Here is an 18,597-nt window from a genome sequence, read left to right as displayed (position 1 = left end):
ATCCTTCACCACAAGGCCGCTTGACACCCATTTGTCCGCCTGGAATACAATCAGGCTCAGCACCCGCGGAATTGCGGCTCTTCGCACAAGGTTCAGCTCAGGGGCCAGCTCACTGTGAAGCCGCCTTAACACCTGGAAACCCCACCGACGCCACCCTTCTGAGCCCCTTCGTCTTATTGGACGAGGCAGCATGCTGGCAGACAGTCCTGAGCTCGACGTTGCTTCGAGGGGTCGAGTGTGCTACCCTGGCCTCTTCCTCTAGGTTCCAGCTCGGCTCCCACGCCCTCCGGGACCGCCCGGCGCCCCCGCCTGACCACGCCTCCTCGAATCCCCCGCCCCTCGGCCGCCCGGGAAGGGGCGTTTCGGGGCGTGGCGGGAGCAGGCCGTCCCCCGACTGGCTGCTGCGCGCCGGGCAGCCCCAGTTCAGTGCACGGTGGCTGCGGGGGTGGCGGGAGCAGCTGGCGCCTTGCGGTCCACTCCGGCGCTGGGACTCACCGGAGGGCGGACTGCCGCTGGGACAGAAGAGTTCCTGGGAGGGCGGGTTGAGAGCTGAGACCGGGACTGCGTGTGGTGAGCCGGGCTCTAGAGACCGCCAGGTTGGTGTGAAAGACTCGACCGGCACACTAAGGGGTCGGGCGGGCGTTGAAGCGGTCAGGACGCGAGGCGGACTGGAGCTGGAGCGATCCGTTCGTGCGGCGAGGCCGGGCCGGGCACGGGCTTCTCGATCTGGAAAGTTTGCTGCTACTGCCGCTGTCCTGGGAGGGTTCTGTGGCATCCAGGGAGGGGAGGAGGGAGAGACCGCGGTTGGGAGAAGGCGGCCGGCGCCAGGCGGCCCCGAAGCCCAGGGAGGCGGCGGGCGGGGCGGCCGGGGGTCCGGGCGCAGGAGCGAGGCCGCACTCCTCCTCTGTCCTCCCGAGTAAACTCTGTGCTCTCCTCCCGCAGACTCCGGAGCGGCGCCCTCCCGCCTGAGCCGGGCGTGGGGGGTGCAGCATGCCCGCGCGCGCGGCTTGAGAACACCGCGGCCCCCGCTCCAGCCATGGTAGTCCCGGTCTGCGTGCTAGCGTTTTGCTTTGCTGTCGTGGCCGGAGCTACCTCCGAGCCACCCGGCCCAGAGCAGCGAGTTGTGCGGAGAACGGCAGGTAAGGAGGACTAACCTAAGGTGTCTTCCGGGGGGGCGGGGAGGGCGATCTTGGCCCACAGAGGTTTTGGGAACTGCAGACTGTCCTTGGGTGGGGAGCACCTCGGCCAGTGCGTCCCGATTCCGTGTCCCGCCCCGAAGATCGCTGTCAGATCTGGAGCGGCAGTTTATGGTGGGTCTGGGGTCTCAGAACCACCACTCAATTGCGAGGCGCCACGGTGCGCGGTGACCCTGGTCCCCGATAGGTGGGTTTGAGAGCCGATTTTCCATGATTCTCATGGTTGCTACTTTTATTTGCGTGGACGGAAAGTGTCTGTTGTTGGTGTTTCTGGCAGAGTTGCTCAGTTTTGGCCAAAGTGAAGGTTGGACTTTGGGAATGGACGGGAGTAGGATCCCAGCCAAAGCTCAGCACTGTCGCCCAAGGTCTCGCATGACAAGGTGACAGTTTCAGCGCTGCTGCTCCTCTCTGATCCTGCAGGCGGCCTGAGGGGTCGGTTCCCAGGGGCGCGCACGGACCGCCCTTCAGGCGGCACTCTGGGAGATGAGGGGCGGTTGTCCCGGGATCGTGGCGCCGCCTACGTAGCCGGGCTGGCCGCCAAAGTCCGTTGGGACACGGAGTGCCGTCAGACGGTGCCGGAGGCTGAGGATACGAGAGGGAGCCATGGCCAGTCAGCCCTGCGTCCCGCCGCCACCCAGAGGTGCGATGCGCGCGGCCCCTGGTTGTGCCCGGCGGCAGCGTGGCAAAGCAGAGCAGTGGTCTGGCGGGAGGCCGCGCGGAGGGAGGCCTTCGCTCGGTAAGCTGTCGCCCCACCCGAGCTGAGGCCGAACAGCCGCTCCTTTGTACCCTGGCGGCCACAGACCGCGTATTGATGGCGGCGCGGCCTCTCGGGGAGGTGCGAGTGCGGCGAGCGCAGCGGGACGAGGCAGATGGCGGCGTGCCCCTCCCGGCGCCCCCCGCGCGCCTTTCTCCCTCAGCGGCTGCAGCCTCTCGGAACAATGTCATTTTTTTTTTTTTTTTTATGAATGAAAGTGGGCCGGTAGCCTGAATGTGCGTGTCTTTCAGCGGCGTGACAGAGGCGGTCGGGAGGTCAGCGCGCACTTTTAGCGCCTGCTAGGACGGCCTGGCTCTCGGGCGCCGAATGGCCGGCGACTGGACCACATTAGCATGTGTATTCAGATAAAGATATTACTCCCTGCCTCGGGTGTCAATGAGCAAGGGTAGGGATGGCGGGGCGGAGCGCACACCCTCACTGTGCTCCAGGCAGTGACTGTGGCGGCCTGGCACGACCCTGCTGTAGGAACCAAAGTTGAGCCGGGCGGCCCGGGATCGGTGGGATTTGCGCCCGTCCCGCGCCCCAGCGTTCGAGCCTGTGAGACAGGTAGGGAATTGATAGACCAATAAACTTAATCCGGTTCCTTAACGAGATGGGCCGGGCAGTAAAAATACAAAGACCTGGTGAAGTTTACAGAGGTCTCGGCTGGCGCTTTCCCCGGGAACATAAATTACAGAACTGGAGCTGGCTGGGGTCAAGAGTGCGGGGCGGGGCTAAGGCTCCTGCCTACCCTGGCCACCCCTGGAGGGACGGAGCCCAGCTGGTGTTGGTGTGCTTTATGGGTAGAGAGTAGGCCGCAGGGGGTCCAGAAGTTGACCCCTACACGGGCATGTAGCAGAGGGTGACAGAAGTCGAGCCTTGCACCTCTCTGGGCGTTGCCTATGCCCCCTCCACCCCCACCCCCACCCCGCAGAGCTGGACTTTGAGCCCTGCAGGCCCTCGGAGTGGTTCATTAACCTGGTCTGATCTTAGGCCCTGAAGCTTTGGATCGATCCTATGCTGAGCCTAGCAGCCCCTTGTGCTTCGGGCCACATTCATGTTTCACTTGGGGCCTGTCAGACCTGGAACCCTCCCCCCCTCCCTTTTTTAGACCGTTGTGCCTACCAGGCAAATGAATTACCCAGGGTAGGTTATGGGTAAGGTTTGGGGGGAAAGGTGGCCTGCCAGGTTGGGAAATGACTGAGCTGTGAGTAAAACCACCTGGTTGAGGCCTGCCTAGGCATGGGTACCCTCCTAGAACTGAAGGTTCCTCACCTGTCATGCCAAAGAGGACTGGTAATGGCTGGGTTGTTTCGGGGATTAAACCAGATAATCCCCAGTAAACCCTCATTAGCCCGCCCAGCCTCTGGATTCTTTCTTTTTTTCTGTCTTGACTTTACTATGAAACTGCTGAAAGTGGAATGCCTCCTGGTGGGATGGCGGGGAATAGGGGAGGTGAGGAAGGCGAGAGACCCTTCCTTGGCTTCAGAGTTCTTGGGCCACCCTCCTTTCTCTTCGGCTGTTTGAATCATAAACCTGCTCATACCTCCTACGCCAGGTGTGTTCCCTCACAAAGCAGATGTTGCTTGGATCCGGGTCCTGGTGTTGCTCCAAAGCTGAAGTCCGTGGAGTCCTTAGGGTGACCTCAGAAACAGGCCTGGATTTGCTGATAGTTCTGTAGTGGTCACTTGTGTCTCAACAGTAGTGACCAGACATGGTTTCGGGTCCTCAGGACGGAATGCAGCCCTTGTGGCAGCTGGCCAGCCGTGGGGTCTACACAGAATCGTTTTATTCGAGATGACCAGGAAGAGGTTCTCACCATACCGGTACACTTTCTTACAGGCCCTAGCTGCTTAACCAGTCATTTTCAGACCTTAGGTCTGCAAGTTGGGATTTGTACATTGTATCCTAGCAAGGGAAATTTAGGCCGCCTGAGTGACACCAGACCCATCAGCCTGAGTGGGACACAGTGTTTCCTAGCCTGCCCTGGGAAGCATATATGGCACAGGGGTCCACCTGAGTATCATGTGGTAATGGGGATGCTGTCTTCTCCATGGGTACAGCAGAAGTGCCAGTGCCTGTGTGTTGCATTTGGTCCCCTTTTGATGGTGGGGCCTAGGACGTTATCTGTGCGCTTCTGGAGCTGATGTTGTGGGAGCTCCACTGGCCAGTGCTCTTCTCCTACCATATTCTGTGTTGTCTCAAGCATCGTCCTATACTGTCCTTCCCTTGTTACCTGTCTAACTCAAGTTCCTCTAAGCTTTGTGATCCTAGGGTAGTGGTGGTGGATACGTTGTTGCCCCAGGCCTCCAAACTTCAGGTGTCTTGTTTCTGTTGGCTCCTAGTGGACAGGGATGGGTGGACAGGTCAAAGGTCAGGTCTTAGCTGATGGAACCATTTTCCCTTGCCATCCCAAGCCACCTACCTCTCCAAGGGGCTGACCTAGGGGCTGCTGTGTCCTCCCTCTAGTCCACCTCTGAATTAGTTTGAAGCCAATACTTGTGTTGAATGTCTTGACCTGTTGTTTTGCCCAGACCAAACCGGAACCAACTGACTGTTGCCCTTGGGCCAAAGCCTAGACTGAGGCTATTGACTAGCCTGTTCTTGGCGGGGGGGGGGGGGGACACTCAGACAGCTCCCAGCACTGGGTGGTCTCCATAGGATGTGGCAGCAGGATTGGAAAGCTGGAAGTCCAGATAGAAGGCCCCCCACTGTGGCACCTGGCCAGGACAACTTAAAGCCACAGGGCTCTGTGGCAGATGAGCCTCGTGGGTAACTCCAGGGTTGTCTGGATCCCTCTGGCTGTCAGAGTCCTGGTGGACTATGAGCCTGTGGGCTGATTCTGGGATGGGCAGAATTGGGTCTGACCAGGGACTGGTGTGGCCAGAGTGGACAGCTGGGCCTCGAATCTAGGCCATGCGTCGGCAGAATGACAAGTGACATTATAGCCAGTCCAGCTGGATCTGAAGAAGGAGGTCTGCTCAGGGACCACCCACTCCTGTCCTGGGCCGTGAGCCCAGCTGCCCCTGTGATGGGCATTGTTGGATCCTGGCAGGGAGGCCTGGAGGTGATCACCCAGCTGGTAGTGAGTCCCTGAGTGTGAGGTCTTCGAGTCCCCTCATGAGCCGGGCTGCACCTGGGCAGGAGAGACGTGATGGAGGTCCCATGTCCTTGGTCACCCTCTGAACTCATTTGGACCCTTTATCCCACTGGCCAGAGACAGACGTATCCAGGTTGATTGGTGTTCTTAGTGTCTGTCTGTTCTGTCTTTCTAACTGATCTCTGTGTAGAAGGGGCATCTAAGCTGCAAGGCCCAACTGTCCCAGCGCAGGGACCCCTTACCTGGTGTCGGTGGCTGCTGGTGAAGGTCCGCAGCTCCTGTGGTAGCCCCTTAGGAGTGTCCCAGCCAGGGCTGTTTGCCCAGGTTCTTGCACGGCCTTTTGTTGTTGACCCTTTCATTTATTTTTATTTTGTCTCTGAGACAGTCTCACACTGTAGCCAGGCTGGCCTTCGGCCTGTGGCAATCCTGCCTCAGCCTTCTGAATGTGTGAGCCCCACCATACCCAGCTTTCCCCTTGCTATTACTAAAGTGTGTTCTGATCCCTGGCTCTCCACTAAGACAGTTTTAGAAGCCAAGACGAGGGTTGGGTGCTAAGAGGGCCCTGAAAGGACTCCCTATTTCTTTGTGTCTTGAGCCAGAGGCCAGTGAAGAACAGCCTGTCCCCAACCTGCTTTTGTGCCTCTGTGTAACTAAGGGTGGTTTGTGCATTTCCAAATGGTGGAAGAATCAGAGGAAGAAGAGTTGATGACACTTTTTCTGGTGCTGGGAATGAGCTCAGGGCCTTAGACATTCCGGGGAGGTACTGTACCAAAGTGCTGTCCCCCACTTTTCACGACACTTTCAGATCTCTGACTTAGTGGGGGTGTTGCTGTGCCTCTCCTATATCTTTGGAAGACAGCTGCCTCCTACGCGACAGAGCCAGAAGCCTTAACACAGACCATTGGGAGCTGCGACACTGATGCTCCTGGGCTCTCACTAAAACAGTTGTCCACCCCTGGTTTGAACATTGTCTGTCAGTCATCTGGGCCCCAGGAGCACAGCCCTCACTTGCTTGCTATAGCTTTTGCTAGTGTGTTTCTAAAGTGGAATATGGAGCCTTTAGCATGCTGCTTTGAAACATCTCTTTCCATTTTCATCCACAGAGGTTCCAGGGCCTGAACCTAGCCAGCAGGAGCAGGTGGCCTTTGGCAGTGGGGACACCGTGGAACTAAGCTGCAATCCGCCTGGAGGTGCCCCCACAGGTCCCACTTTCTGGGCTAAGGATGGCACGGGGCTGGTGGCCTCCCACCGCATCCTGGTGGGACCCCAGAGGCTCCAAGTGCTGAATGCCTCCCATGAGGATGCAGGGGTCTACAGCTGCCAGCAGCGGCTCACTCAGCGCATGCTGTGCCACTTCAGTGTGCGTGTGACAGGTAAGTAAGTGGTGGGTGAACGGAGCTGCCACGTGTGTTGAATATCTTAATAGCTGGGAGATTATGCAGTCCTGGGCAGCTGCGGCATCCCTTGCATAAGAGTGTTGCTTGCTGCAGATACAGAGGAGGGGGTACCTCCAAGTATGTACTGTCTGAAAGAGTGGCATTGCCAAGAAGGACCCCAAAGAGCAGTGGACCCCAAATATGGGGAGCAATGGATCTCTGGATGTTGGGTTGTCACAGAACCCCTGTCTACTTACAACTATTGCAGATGCTCCATCCTCAGGAGATGACGAAGATGGGGAGGACGTGGCCGAAGATACAGGTGAGCTTAGAACCTATGCACAGTGAGCTGGCCAGGGTTGGGCTGGATTGCCTCCTTCCTGTAGTCTGCTGGCTGGAGGATGACATCGCTCCAGCTCCAGAGGCGGTGAGGAGGTGGAGCTGGCCTGAGTACAGTCAGTCAGGGAGCTCAGGTTGCTGTTGAGGAGCAAGTCAAACCAGGGATCAAGGACCCTAGTGGCTATTGGTTAAGGCCAGCAGGAGAGGAGAGCGGCTGTGCTGTGCTGAGATCCACGCTGTGTAAGGGGGCATCACAGATTGTGTGTGTGTAGTGATGGATAGATGGTGAGGCTAGGTTGTGCAGACTGAGTACTTGGATGGCCTGGCCGTCTCCCAACATCTGCATCCTACTAGGATCTCCCTTCTGGGGGTCTGCAGCAGCGAGTCTACACCAAAGGGTAAGGAGAGGGCATGGCAAGTCTGAGAGTTGGGCAGCTGCGGGTGCATAGTGTTGAGGCTTCAGGAAACCTGACCAAGCAAAGCAGAGGACTCTCAATATAGAAGGGAAGCGTGCTAGGGGGTGGTGGGTGGACAGAGCAGTTTGGGAAGGGTGCACTGATTAGTTGTTATGGGCACGTGTGCCACCAGGAGCCCCTTATTGGACTCGACCAGAGCGTATGGATAAGAAACTTCTAGCTGTGCCAGCTGCAAACACTGTACGCTTCCGCTGCCCAGCTGCTGGCAACCCTACTCCCTCCATCTCCTGGCTGAAAAATGGCAAAGAATTCCGAGGGGAGCATCGCATAGGGGGCATCAAGGTGGGTCTGGGAGAAGGGCCTGGAGTGCCAGGGCCTGGACGCGGTACAGTCTGCATCCGCTCATGCCCTGACTTTACCTGTAGCTTCGGCACCAGCAGTGGAGCTTGGTCATGGAGAGCGTGGTGCCCTCTGATCGTGGCAACTATACGTGTGTGGTAGAGAACAAGTTTGGCAGCATCCGACAGACATATACCCTGGACGTGCTGGGTGAGGGCCTGGCCCCGGGGGTGGCTAAGGCAGGGCATCCCTGGGCTCCTTGGCCCACCGCCCCTGACTTGGCTGCTTCTTACAGAGCGTTCCCCACACCGGCCCATCCTGCAGGCTGGGCTGCCAGCCAACCAGACAGCTGTTCTGGGCAGTGATGTGGAGTTCCACTGCAAGGTGTACAGCGATGCGCAGCCACACATCCAGTGGCTGAAACACGTGGAAGTGAATGGGAGCAAGGTGGGCCCTGACGGCACACCTTACGTCACTGTGCTCAAGGTAGGCACTGCTGCCATCTGGTGGGTGGATGGGTCAGCTGGGGCTGCCTCGGCCCTGGTTCCTAAGTCCCTCTTGGCTGAGAGAGATGTTGGAATTTAGGCCCAGGTGTTGGTGTTTCTGAGCAGGGGCTGCGAATCTCAGTGCTTCTCACCTGCTCTGAGCTCCAGGCAGGCTCTGTGTTATTTTTGCCCTGCCATGGGACTTGTTTTCCTGTCCGCTCTGAGTGCGGTGACAGTTAACCGTGGCCCAGGGCAGGAGGATGATGGCTGAGTTAGTACCCTCTGGATCCTAGAGGACTGGCTAGACCCACCTAAGCTGGCTGGATTGGCTGGTGTCATCTGCTTGCAGTGTCGCACTGGCTCTGCCCTGCCTCTGTCCTCTTGGAGCTTTGTTCCATGGCCTTGGGCTGGGGCCACCCGAGTTGGGACTTTTGTGACACTGGAAGCCCAAAGAGAAACATCTGTTCAGAGACAAGAAGGTCTGGAGGGGGAGGAGAATAGACACTGGCAGGAACAGAATCCTGGCTGTTGAGAGAGGCCGCTGGGGCCTTGTCCGGTGTGCCTCCCACTATGGGTGTGGGCGTTCATGAGCATAAGTTAGTTGCCCTGACATGACCCCTGGGGTGAGGGTTTGGAGGCTGTGTGTGTGTGTGTGTGTGTGTGTGTGTGTGGTGTGTGTGTGGTTGTTGGAGAAGGCCTGAAACCACACCTACCACTGCCATGATGTGCCTCTCCTCCAGGCAACCTTCTAGGTGTTGCTGCCAGCCCCCAGCCCATCCTTAGGGATCTCCCTTGCCCTGCCTCATCCTCATGTCCTTCTGGAGCTGGCTCGGGGTGTGCCTGAGCCCAGTCTCTTGTCCCCGCAGTCCTGGATCAGTGAGAAAGTGGAGGCAGACGCACGCCTCCGCCTGGCCAATGTGTCGGAGCGGGACGGGGGCGAGTACCTCTGTCGAGCCACCAATTTCATAGGCGTGGCTGAGAAGGCCTTTTGGCTGCGTGTTCACGGGCCCCAAGCAGGTAACGACTCTGTCCCATGCCTGCCTGGCACGCTGAGCTCCAGCTCCAACGCTCCAGCCATGCACCTGCCTGCATGCCCTGCACGACCCCGTCCCGCTTGACCCCGCCTGCGGCTCGCATTCTGCGTGTGATCCCTCAGATACACTGGTGGTCCTTGGCTACCACTGACTGACCTGCTTCAAAGCCCCTCCCCATGACCTGTGCTATCCACTCGCATTCCCCACTTGGCCCACTTGAAGATCCTTAGAGCCTCCCAGGGACTGAGCCCTGTGCTGTTTGTGAGCATCTATTTCACACCCATCTCCGGCTGGCTGTGATGCCCTCTGCCTTCCTCTTCATGCGCCTGCCCATCTTTCCAACTGTACCTCTCCTATTTCTGCACTAATTCTGCATGCTGCGTCTGTGTTGGCACCATGCTGCCCAACCTGCCTGTCGCTCACCTTGGGACAGAGGACTCGCCACCGGTGGAGGGACTGGCTTCAGGCTCAGTGCCTCGGTGCAGGAGGCAGATGGCCCTGGGCCTCCGTGGCTGTCTGTGGCAGGGCCATGGTGGTGGCCGTGGTTGTGGTGGTGGCAGCGTTTTCCTTGCAGCCTGGCTGGATCGTCTCCGTGTGGACTGCGGTGGTACCCAAAGGGAAGTGCTGGCGCTTGCCTATTGCGCTTTGTTCTCTTTTTGTAGACGGCAGGCGCTAACACCACGGACAAGGAGCTAGAGGTTCTGTCCTTGCACAATGTCACCTTTGAGGACGCGGGGGAGTACACCTGCCTGGCGGGCAATTCTATCGGGTTTTCCCATCACTCTGCGTGGCTGGTGGTGCTGCCAGGTACTGGCTTCTGCTCACGCTGCACCTGTCCTCTTGGGGTGCTGGCTCAGGACATGCCAAAGTTGCCCGTGACCGCAGGGTGCCCCTTACGGTTTACTGCTGCCCATCCTTAGAAAACTCACCCTGGCCTTGTGCTTGGTATTGGAACATCAACCTACCCCATCTTGGTCCTGCGGGGGTCTCCCCTTCATCCTTCACTTGGGCCCCCGTAGTCCTGATCTGTGGCTCTGGCATCTCCTGGGCGCCTGGGTGGCAGTGTGGGTGCTTTTGGCTCTGCTGGGCTTCTCTTCTGGGTCTGGCCCTGCTGACTTATAGATGTTTTTGACTACATTACCAAGGCAAGTGGGGGCCTTGGGGCCCCTTCTCTGAGTATCCTACCTAGGTCTTTTCCGTCCCCCACTGGTGTCTGTGTCCAGCCGGTGGGAAGCCTGAAAAGGCTGGATGAGGCCCCAAAACTTGTGTCTTTACAGCTGAGGAGGAACTGATGGAAGCGGACGAGGCTGGCAGCGTGTATGCAGGCATCTTCAGCTATGGGGTGGGCTTCTTCCTCTTCATCCTGGTGGTGGCAGCTGTGACGCTTTGCCGCCTTCGCAGTCCCCCAAAGAAGGGCCTGGGCTCGCCCACCGTGCACAAGGTCTCTCGCTTCCCGCTTAAGCGACAGGTAACAGAAAGTAGATACCAGGTTTTGAGCTCCATGTCGTGCCAACAGTACCCAGGGCCTGGGACTCATTTCTCTGCAGTTGGGTGGGCTGATCCCTCCTATCTCTCTTCCCACCTGGAGCCCAAATTCTGAGAGGCAAACGCTTTTTTAGGCGTCCTCAGTAACCCCTATAGAAGTCAGAGCAGTCAGTACATTTTCTGGCCCCACACCCTGCCTCACGTACGTAGACTTGACCTTGCTGTTCCTGGGGGCTATACCACCCTATCCCCTTTGCAATGCTGAGTCCAGATTGTGTGGTACCAACCTGTCCCTGATGACCCAAGCAGGTATCCTTGGAGTCGAACTCCTCTATGAACTCCAACACACCCCTGGTCCGCATTGCCCGGCTGTCCTCAGGAGAAGGTCCTGTTCTGGCCAATGTTTCTGAACTTGAGCTTCCTGCTGATCCCAAGTGGGAGCTATCCAGGACTCGGTCAGTGGTGATAATGGACAATGTGTACTTGGTGGGCTTTAGTGTGTAGTTGTGGGGGTTGGTTACTAAGCAGGGGCCTGTTGGAGGTGGGATGATGCAAATGCTCAGAAGGCTTCCAGGACACAGGGACACATGACCATGAGACCTAGGCACACACTTAACTGCCTCTGCTTCTGTGGGCAGGCTGACACTTGGTAAGCCTCTTGGAGAAGGCTGCTTTGGCCAGGTCGTCATGGCAGAAGCTATTGGCATTGACAAGGACCGAACTGCCAAGCCTGTCACCGTGGCTGTGAAGATGCTGAAAGGTGAGAATGGAGAGAAAAGGGAAAAAGGGGCCTTTGAGGGCTGTGGGGCTACCAACTGACACCTCATTCCTGGCACAGATGATGCCACTGACAAGGACCTGTCGGACCTGGTGTCAGAGATGGAGATGATGAAAATGATTGGCAAGCACAAGAACATCATCAACCTACTGGGGGCCTGTACACAGGGTGGTAGGTGCAGCAGGTGGGCAGACTGGTGGGTGGGGACTCTTGAGTAACGCAGCTTCTCAGATGTGTGTGTTCCCAGGGCCCCTGTATGTGCTGGTGGAGTATGCAGCCAAGGGCAACCTACGAGAGTTCCTGCGGGCACGGCGGCCTCCAGGCATGGACTACTCCTTTGATGCCTGTAGGCTTCCAGAAGAACAGCTTACTTGCAAGGATCTAGTATCTTGTGCCTACCAGGTAGCACGGGGCATGGAATACCTGGCTTCCCAGAAGGTGAGCAGAGACAGGGCCCAGACCAGCTGGGGCCTCTCTGGGTAGAAGAGTGGGTGACAAGATTGCCTGGCCTGGGAAGGGGTCAGCTGAGCCCTGTGTGTCTCCTCAGTGCATTCACAGAGACTTAGCTGCCCGGAATGTGCTGGTGACTGAGGACAACGTGATGAAGATTGCAGACTTTGGCCTGGCCCGCGACGTACACAATCTAGACTACTACAAGAAGACCACAAATGTGAGTCCTGGGTGGTTAGGGTGTGGAGCCCCTGTACCAGTGGACACATGAGAGCTAACACCTCTCCCTCTGTCCAGGGCCGGCTACCTGTGAAGTGGATGGCACCGGAGGCCCTGTTTGACCGAGTCTACACCCACCAGAGTGATGTGTATGTGTTCCTACATAGGATGATGGTAGGGAGTTCTGGGGACAGACAGGACCCAAGTTGCACCTCTCAGAGCCTTCAGCGTTCTGGTGTTCTCAGGCCCTCATTGGGCCATCAGCACAGCCCTGGTGTCTTTCTTGTCCTGATGCCCCCACCCCTTGCCCATTGGTGTCGTGTTCTGGTGCAGGGCCGCTGCAACAATGGGCCAGGAGTAACAGGCCCTTGTCTTCACTCCCTTGTAGCTGGTCTTTTGGGGTCCTGCTCTGGGAGATCTTTACACTGGGGGGCTCACCGTATCCTGGCATCCCAGTGGAAGAGCTTTTCAAGCTATTGAAAGAGGGCCACCGCATGGACAAGCCTGCCAACTGCACACACGACCTGTGAGCAAAGCATCCTTTACTTTTCTGTCCACTCCCTGGGAATGGCAGGATTCCTACCAGGGTCCCTGGGATGAGGTAGGGCTTGGCAGCAGGCCAGGAACTCAGAGCTGTTTTGCCGCAGGTACATGATCATGCGAGAATGTTGGCACGCAGTGCCTTCACAGAGGCCCACCTTCAAGCAGCTGGTAGAGGATTTAGACCGCATCCTTACTGTGACATCAACCGATGTAAGTGCCACTCGGTCCTGCTCCCTGTGGGGGTATTGCTCCTTGGAGCTCCAGTTGTGGGACTGCCCTTCAGGAGCACAGCCTGGACACGGATGGCCATGGCATTGGAGAGGGTGCCAAGGCACAGTCTTGACAGCCTTCTCTGCCACCAGGAATACCTGGACTTGTCGGTGCCGTTTGAGCAGTACTCCCCAGGTGGCCAGGATACTCCTAGCTCCAGCTCCTCGGGGGATGACTCCGTGTTCACCCATGACTTGCTGCCCCCAGGTCCACCCAGTAATGGGGGACCTCGGACGTGAGGGGCCGACAGTCCTGCAGATCAAACCCAGCCAATGTTTACGCGGACCCTAGCCCGCCCTGCTACTGCTGGTGTGCAGTGGACCCCAGCCAGCCCAGTGTGATGGACCAACAGTGGATAGGACTTGCTGTGTGTGTGTCCTTGGCTCCTGGGTGCAGAGGCCACTTGGGGACATGCACTGCTGTATAGTGGTCTCCTGACTGGCCAGGGTTGGGAGCACCAAATGTAGAATGTAAGAGGGCCCATCCTGTGCAATTCTGGGGTTCTGGCTCCCTCATTTCCTACTGCCACCTTGCAGGGACCGTTGCAGAGAGGGCCATACTCCATGTCCAGGGTGGACCTTGGCCTTTTGGGTGCCCAAAGCTGAGCCTGCAGGGAAGCTCTGCCCTATGTGGCGAGCCTCTCTCCTAATATGGCACCTTGTGCTTGGGGGTAAGTCACAGCTCTCCACCTCCAGGCCTTTTTCACCCTGCCCCTCAGACTGAAATTACGGGTACCTGGAAGGTGGGAGCCATAATGTCTGTCAAAAGGTTTATTCCAGAAGCAAATGTACATTTATATAAATAGATGTCCTGTACTATATATATATATATATATACATACATACATATATAAAAAAGAATATCTATATGGAGCCAGGCAAAGCTGAGGCCCAGAGGAGCAGGATACCCATGGGGCTCACTGGTAAAAAGCCAAGAGCAAGCCGAGAGGCATGGGCCTTTTCTGGCACCACAGTTTTGTTGGTACCTAGACCTGTATATTTGTAAAGCTATTTATCAACCCTTCAATCCCCAGTTCCCCACCCCAGGTTCCTAGCATTTAGTCCCAGGGTATTTGTATTGCAGAAATTTTAAGTTATAACTTATTAACAGTTGAAGAGGTTTATGCTGAATTTAGGGGGTTGCTGAGGTGCATCTGGCCCACATCAAGGCTGGAGGCGGGCCCTTGAAAGCTTGAGCAACTCTCTTAGAGCTGGCTCCAGTGAGCATTTTTTATTTCCTTTGGCCCTCTTTTGTGGGGGATTAGATTTATATAGGACTTTCCTTTAGTTTTTTTTTTAAAGTTTCAAGGTGACTGGTATTTTCATACAGATTATTCTAATTGATACGTATTCCAGGCAGAAGCCTGTGTTCAGGGAGGGGCCAGCCCTGCCTGAGGTTCGGATGTTAATAGATGTTACAAGTTTATATATATATATATATCTATATATAATTTATTGAGTCTTTACAAGTTGTATTTGCTATAGGCTTAACACTTCTATGCAGTGCTTCTAGACTTTATAGCCTAGACTGCTACCTTTCAAAGTTTGGGAGTAAGAGTGGTGAATTCAGTTTGTTACTTTTTGTACTGTTACGGGCCCTAGGCTTGGGTGGCTGCCCCTTGCCTATCAGCCAGGAGGGCCAGGACAGTGGCTCAGGGTGACTTTTTTGGGGGGACCCAGCACATAGGTTGTCAGCCCACACTGGCAAATGTGATTTTGTTAACCAACTTACTTTCCAAAAAATAAAGTGAGAACTGGTTCTGATCTTCAGAGTGCTCTCTTGTGTCCTGGGACCTATGCAACTGTGTCCTTAACTGCTGGGGACAGGGGAGACAGGGCAGAGGTGGAGGGATAACAGCATCTAAGGAATCAGGAATGTCTGCTCCCTAGAGCAAGGTGCTGGTCTCAGGCTCCCAGGGGACTAATTAACTGCTTTTCCCTCCCAAAGTAAGGACAGCTGGGATTTGGTGGGGTTTGTTTTCCTGTGGCCTAAGTAGTAGGCAGAATCTTAGGGTTACTAGAGGTCCAAAAGGACAGGATGCACTAGAGATGTGTCCACAGGAGGGGAATATGGGTGTGTGGAGGAAGTGCACTTGGCCTCTCCAGCTTCCTGGCTGTCTTGACAGGAGGGATCCCATGAAGACAGAAAGTGCTTAAGTATGTGTGGTAGCTTTTGCAGGAAGGTAGGTAACCAGACCTCTGGTTTAAGCAATCTACACTGGGCCAAGCATGATGCAGGTGATCTGAGTTCCAGGACAATGGAGAGAGAGAACTTGAGTGTTTCCTTCCTTCCTACGTCCATTTGGTCTGTAATACTTTTGTAATAACCTTTGGAGACCTGGGGGCTGAATGAACTGTCCCTTTGTCTCCTCTTGTAGCTAGGATCAGGCCCACCTTCTAGGTCAGGAGACTTGCTTAGCCACACTAACTGAAGTTTTGGTTCTAGACGGAGCTTGATCTTCAGGGAGGTACTGGGTTTTAGAGGAAGCTATGGTCTCGTTCTGTTGTTGGTTCACCATAGCGGCCCCCAGATGGAGACCAGACAGTTTCCATTCCAGCCACGCAGACCCCTGATGATAGTGACCAGGCAGGGGGTGGCAGTTAAAGGGCCTGACAAGTCTGGAGAGCAGTGTGACCAGATGGGTACATTCCTATCCCTAAACCAGGCTTGACACTTCCTGGGTCAGCTGTACGCCAGTCTGTGGCGCCCCCTAGTGCCATGTTGAGCATAGCTTCCTATGGCATCCAAGAAAAGTTTTAACATCAAGGGGTTGGTCCACGGTGACAGAAAGTGGACCTGAGGGTCAGGGGCCATAGGCCGGACCACTCTTGTCCATCATAGTCCCATTGCCACCTTAGAAGAGGGCCTTGAGCTGCACCACCAGAGTCGACTGAATGGGCATTGCACAATGGGAAAGGAGTATGAGTGGCTCAAGCTGCAAGCATTGGGTTTGCACTCAAATCTCCCATTCCTTATTGAAGTCAGGCTCTTTCTGCTGTGTCTGCTCTCTGGAGGAATATCTCTACCTGACTGCCCTGCCTTTTGGATATGGGTGGTAGTGATGGTGGATGGTTTCCAGTTTGTACTGGCTAGCATCAGGGACACGCTAGTTCTCAGGAGCCTGCTTATTCTGCTTATCCACTGGCATGTAGCTGTGTCCCCAATGGTCTGAGGACCAGCAGCAAGAATTATCCTTTGGACTGGAAAGATGACTCTGATTTAGTTGAGTACTTGCTGCTCTTGTAGAGGACCTGGCTTTCATTTCCAACACCTACATGATGGTAGCAACTATCCTTAACTCCATTCTGGGGGAGATGACAACCTCTTCTGGTCTCTGTGGGTACATAACATACTTACAACAAAACAGATAAAATTTTAAAAAGGAAGAGAAAGATTTATCATCCTAAGAAGGCAAGAAACTGATTCTGTGTGTATAAAATGTCCTGAGAGACTCAGGCACAATCACATCTCTACTCCCTGGCACATAAGGCTTTTCTCAAGTCACCTGGGGACTTCCATTTTCTGGCTAAATCCATTTCGTCTGAATGTTTACTCGGTCCTCACTACAGCCAGTGGGCATGCTGTGCCCTTTAAATGCCTATCCCAACCAGCAAGCAGTTCCTACCCTTGCCCTGCAACTTGTACCTCTTGATCCTGGAGACCAATGGAATTTCAATCAAGCATTCTAAAAGACACTTAAGAATGGCTATAGGAGATCACCCAAGACGTGCTGGGGTCCTGGGAAGATCAGGAGATAGATACTATACCTTTACCCTCCTCCCAGCTGAGCTACCCCAGAGGAAGCACCAAGGTGCCCATTGCCCTCTACACGTCCCTGTGGCTGGATTCTGTTTACAAGACAGTAGTAGTACACTTAGTGTGGGCACAGGTTCCACTTCCCTGGGACTCCTCAGCCACAGTCCAAGCTCCTGCCCACCCTGTGCAGCTCACAACAGGCACAACATGGGGCTGTGAGGTGACAAGTCTGAGGCCATCTGAGGGGGTTTGCAGGCTGGGAGAGCCCGGTAGGTGTCAGGACTACCGAACTGGACAAATCATCTTACAGCAGACACGACAGCAGTGGTACTTTATTTGGTCACCTCCTTACATCAAGCTGTTGCTTGCCAGTCTCCAAGGGCCCCCGAGTCACCTTCAATTCTAAGAAGTACTTGCCTGACTCCACAAAGCAGGGCTGTTTCACAGAATGAGGGGATACCTCAGGATGAGGGGATACAGGTCTTCTCAGGCCCCACAAAGCATGAGCCTGGAACCAAGACTTGAGCCCCTAAAGATGAGCTGGCACTGAGAAGCTGCGGGGAGGATTAAGCCCTGCTAAAATCTGAGCACATCTGATGCCCACAGCACAATCCTCATTAACTTAGGAGGTCTGAGTTTCTCTTCGATCTCTTTACTAAGCAGATTGCTCAGGGCTCAGAAGAATCCCTTTGGGCTGTTACATGGGCATGGAAGATGTTTCCATGTGACCCAGCTGGAGGCTCTGAGATCCCTGGAAGTCAGAAGAGGGTACAGAACTTGTTCCCTTGCCATGGCCCCAGGAGTCACAGCCCAAGACCATGAGGATAGCCTTTTAGAACTGCATGGTGCCCTTCACATTTAGGATGTTGATAGTTCAGAAAGAGCCTGGGCTTCAGACACCAATTTTCCAAATCCTGTGTGGGAAGGTGGTTGGGAGTGTAGAAGGGAATGCCAGATTTCATTTAACAGGTGTGGGCACCCGGCTGTCATGGGGCTGCTACTTCTTTTCCTTTTTCTTTTTTTTTGGGGGGGGGTGGTGGTGGTGTGGTTCAAGACAGACTTTCTCTATGAGAGCCCTGGCTGTCCTGGAACTTGCTCTGTAGACCAAGCAGACCTTTAACTCAGAGATCCGCCTGTCTCTGCCTCTGGAGTGCTGGGATTAAATGTGTGCGCCACCATCACTGTCCAGTAGAGCTGCCATTTCTAAACCTGACCCAGCTGTACTGAAATCAAACAATGAAACAGATGTGAGGTCAGTTCCAAAAACCAAGGCAAGCACCCACTGCTAGGCCCCCTGCATTATCACAGGGTGAACCCACTTTCCAGGGTGATGGTGTGACCTGTGAGGGCACAGTCCACAGCAGGACAGCAGGGAAATACCTGAGTCAGCAACAGCTAACACAGCCACTGACAGTGCCCAGTAACAATGAAGGATGAAGACAACAGGTAGACAAAGGACAGGTCGCAGAATGCTGCTCAGAGGAGAAACAATTCATTGTGGGGACACATTTGGCAACCACAATCTTGTCCTCAGAAGTATACACTAAGAGTGGGAACCAGGATGCTAGGGTACACAAGGACTCACAGATGTGACCATATATTCACTAGATTCCATTGTTACTCTGCACAGGCTTACGTGTAAGAATTATTTTATTCTTGCTTAGCATCATATACTTCCTTTAAGAAAAGTTTCAAGAAACCGAGAAAGTTCCATTCTAGTTGCTGCTTCTCTGCACATCTTCTATATCCTGTCTGGAGTCCAAAGAATTTTTTTCCTGGACAGGATAGCCCAAGCTGAACTCATGATCTTGCTTTCTGTGATCCTAGGATGGGGTTACAGTGGGAGGCTGGTGGTGAGGCCACAGGATACTCAGCCCTGGCCTGCCCAAGCAGCCATCTCCAAGAAAGGGTGCTGGCCACTCAGCAAGAGCTCTGGACGCTGAGCTAGTGCAGCTCCACTCAGGAGTGCCAGCGAGCCATTAGCAGGCACAGAACACCACGCCAAAAGCTCTGTGGCACCACAGACTACTTCCTCCCTGCTGGTGGCAGGAGCACAT

The 18,597-nt window shown here is 55.3% G+C and overlaps 1 protein-coding gene across 8 annotated transcripts; it reads left to right on the top strand.

Moving 5' to 3' along the window:
- Positions 1–1,006: 1,006 nt before the first annotated feature.
- Fgfr3 (fibroblast growth factor receptor 3) lies at positions 1,007–14,547 on the top strand. 8 transcript variants are annotated; one of them, XM_085692047.2, is made up of 17 exons: positions 1,007–1,139; positions 6,154–6,423; positions 6,695–6,748; positions 7,354–7,523; positions 7,607–7,730; positions 7,816–8,006; positions 9,702–9,846; positions 10,317–10,507; positions 10,834–10,979; positions 11,163–11,284; positions 11,363–11,473; positions 11,550–11,740; positions 11,850–11,972; positions 12,050–12,120; positions 12,360–12,497; positions 12,619–12,724; positions 12,877–14,547. In XM_085692047.2, exons 1-17 carry the CDS (start codon positions 1,037–1,039, stop codon positions 13,021–13,023), a joined length of 2,403 nt encoding a protein of 800 aa, XP_085548173.2. In that variant the 5' UTR covers positions 1,007–1,036; the 3' UTR covers positions 13,024–14,547. The 8 variants fall into 8 exon arrangements, with proteins under 8 accessions (XP_085548173.2, XP_085548172.2, XP_085548171.2 ...); XM_085692046.2 differs by having other exon boundaries at positions 10,831–10,979; XM_085692045.2 differs by lacking the exon at positions 9,702–9,846 and adding an exon at positions 8,872–9,022.
- The last annotated feature ends 4,050 nt before the right edge of the window (positions 14,548–18,597 follow it).

The sequence above is a fragment of the Myodes glareolus genome, chromosome 8, assembly GCF_982192425.1.
Source record: "Myodes glareolus chromosome 8, mMyoGla1.1, whole genome shotgun sequence".
Lineage (NCBI taxonomy): Eukaryota > Metazoa > Chordata > Mammalia > Rodentia > Cricetidae > Myodes > Myodes glareolus.
The sequence above is the reverse complement of the archived record's forward strand: the minus strand, read 5'-3'. Positions and strand labels throughout refer to the sequence as shown.

Coding starts and splice junctions, on each gene's coding strand:
- Fgfr3 (XM_085692044.2), top strand. CDS start 1,037: ATGGTAGTCCCGGTCTGCGTGCTAGCGTTTTGCTTTGCTGTCGTGGCC. Junction 8,007..8,871: donor CTTACGTCACTGTGCTCAAG/GTAGGCACTGCT, acceptor TTGTCCCCGCAG/TCCTGGATCAGTGAGAAAGT. Junction 12,498..12,618: donor GCCAACTGCACACACGACCT/GTGAGCAAAGCA, acceptor GTTTTGCCGCAG/GTACATGATCATGCGAGAAT.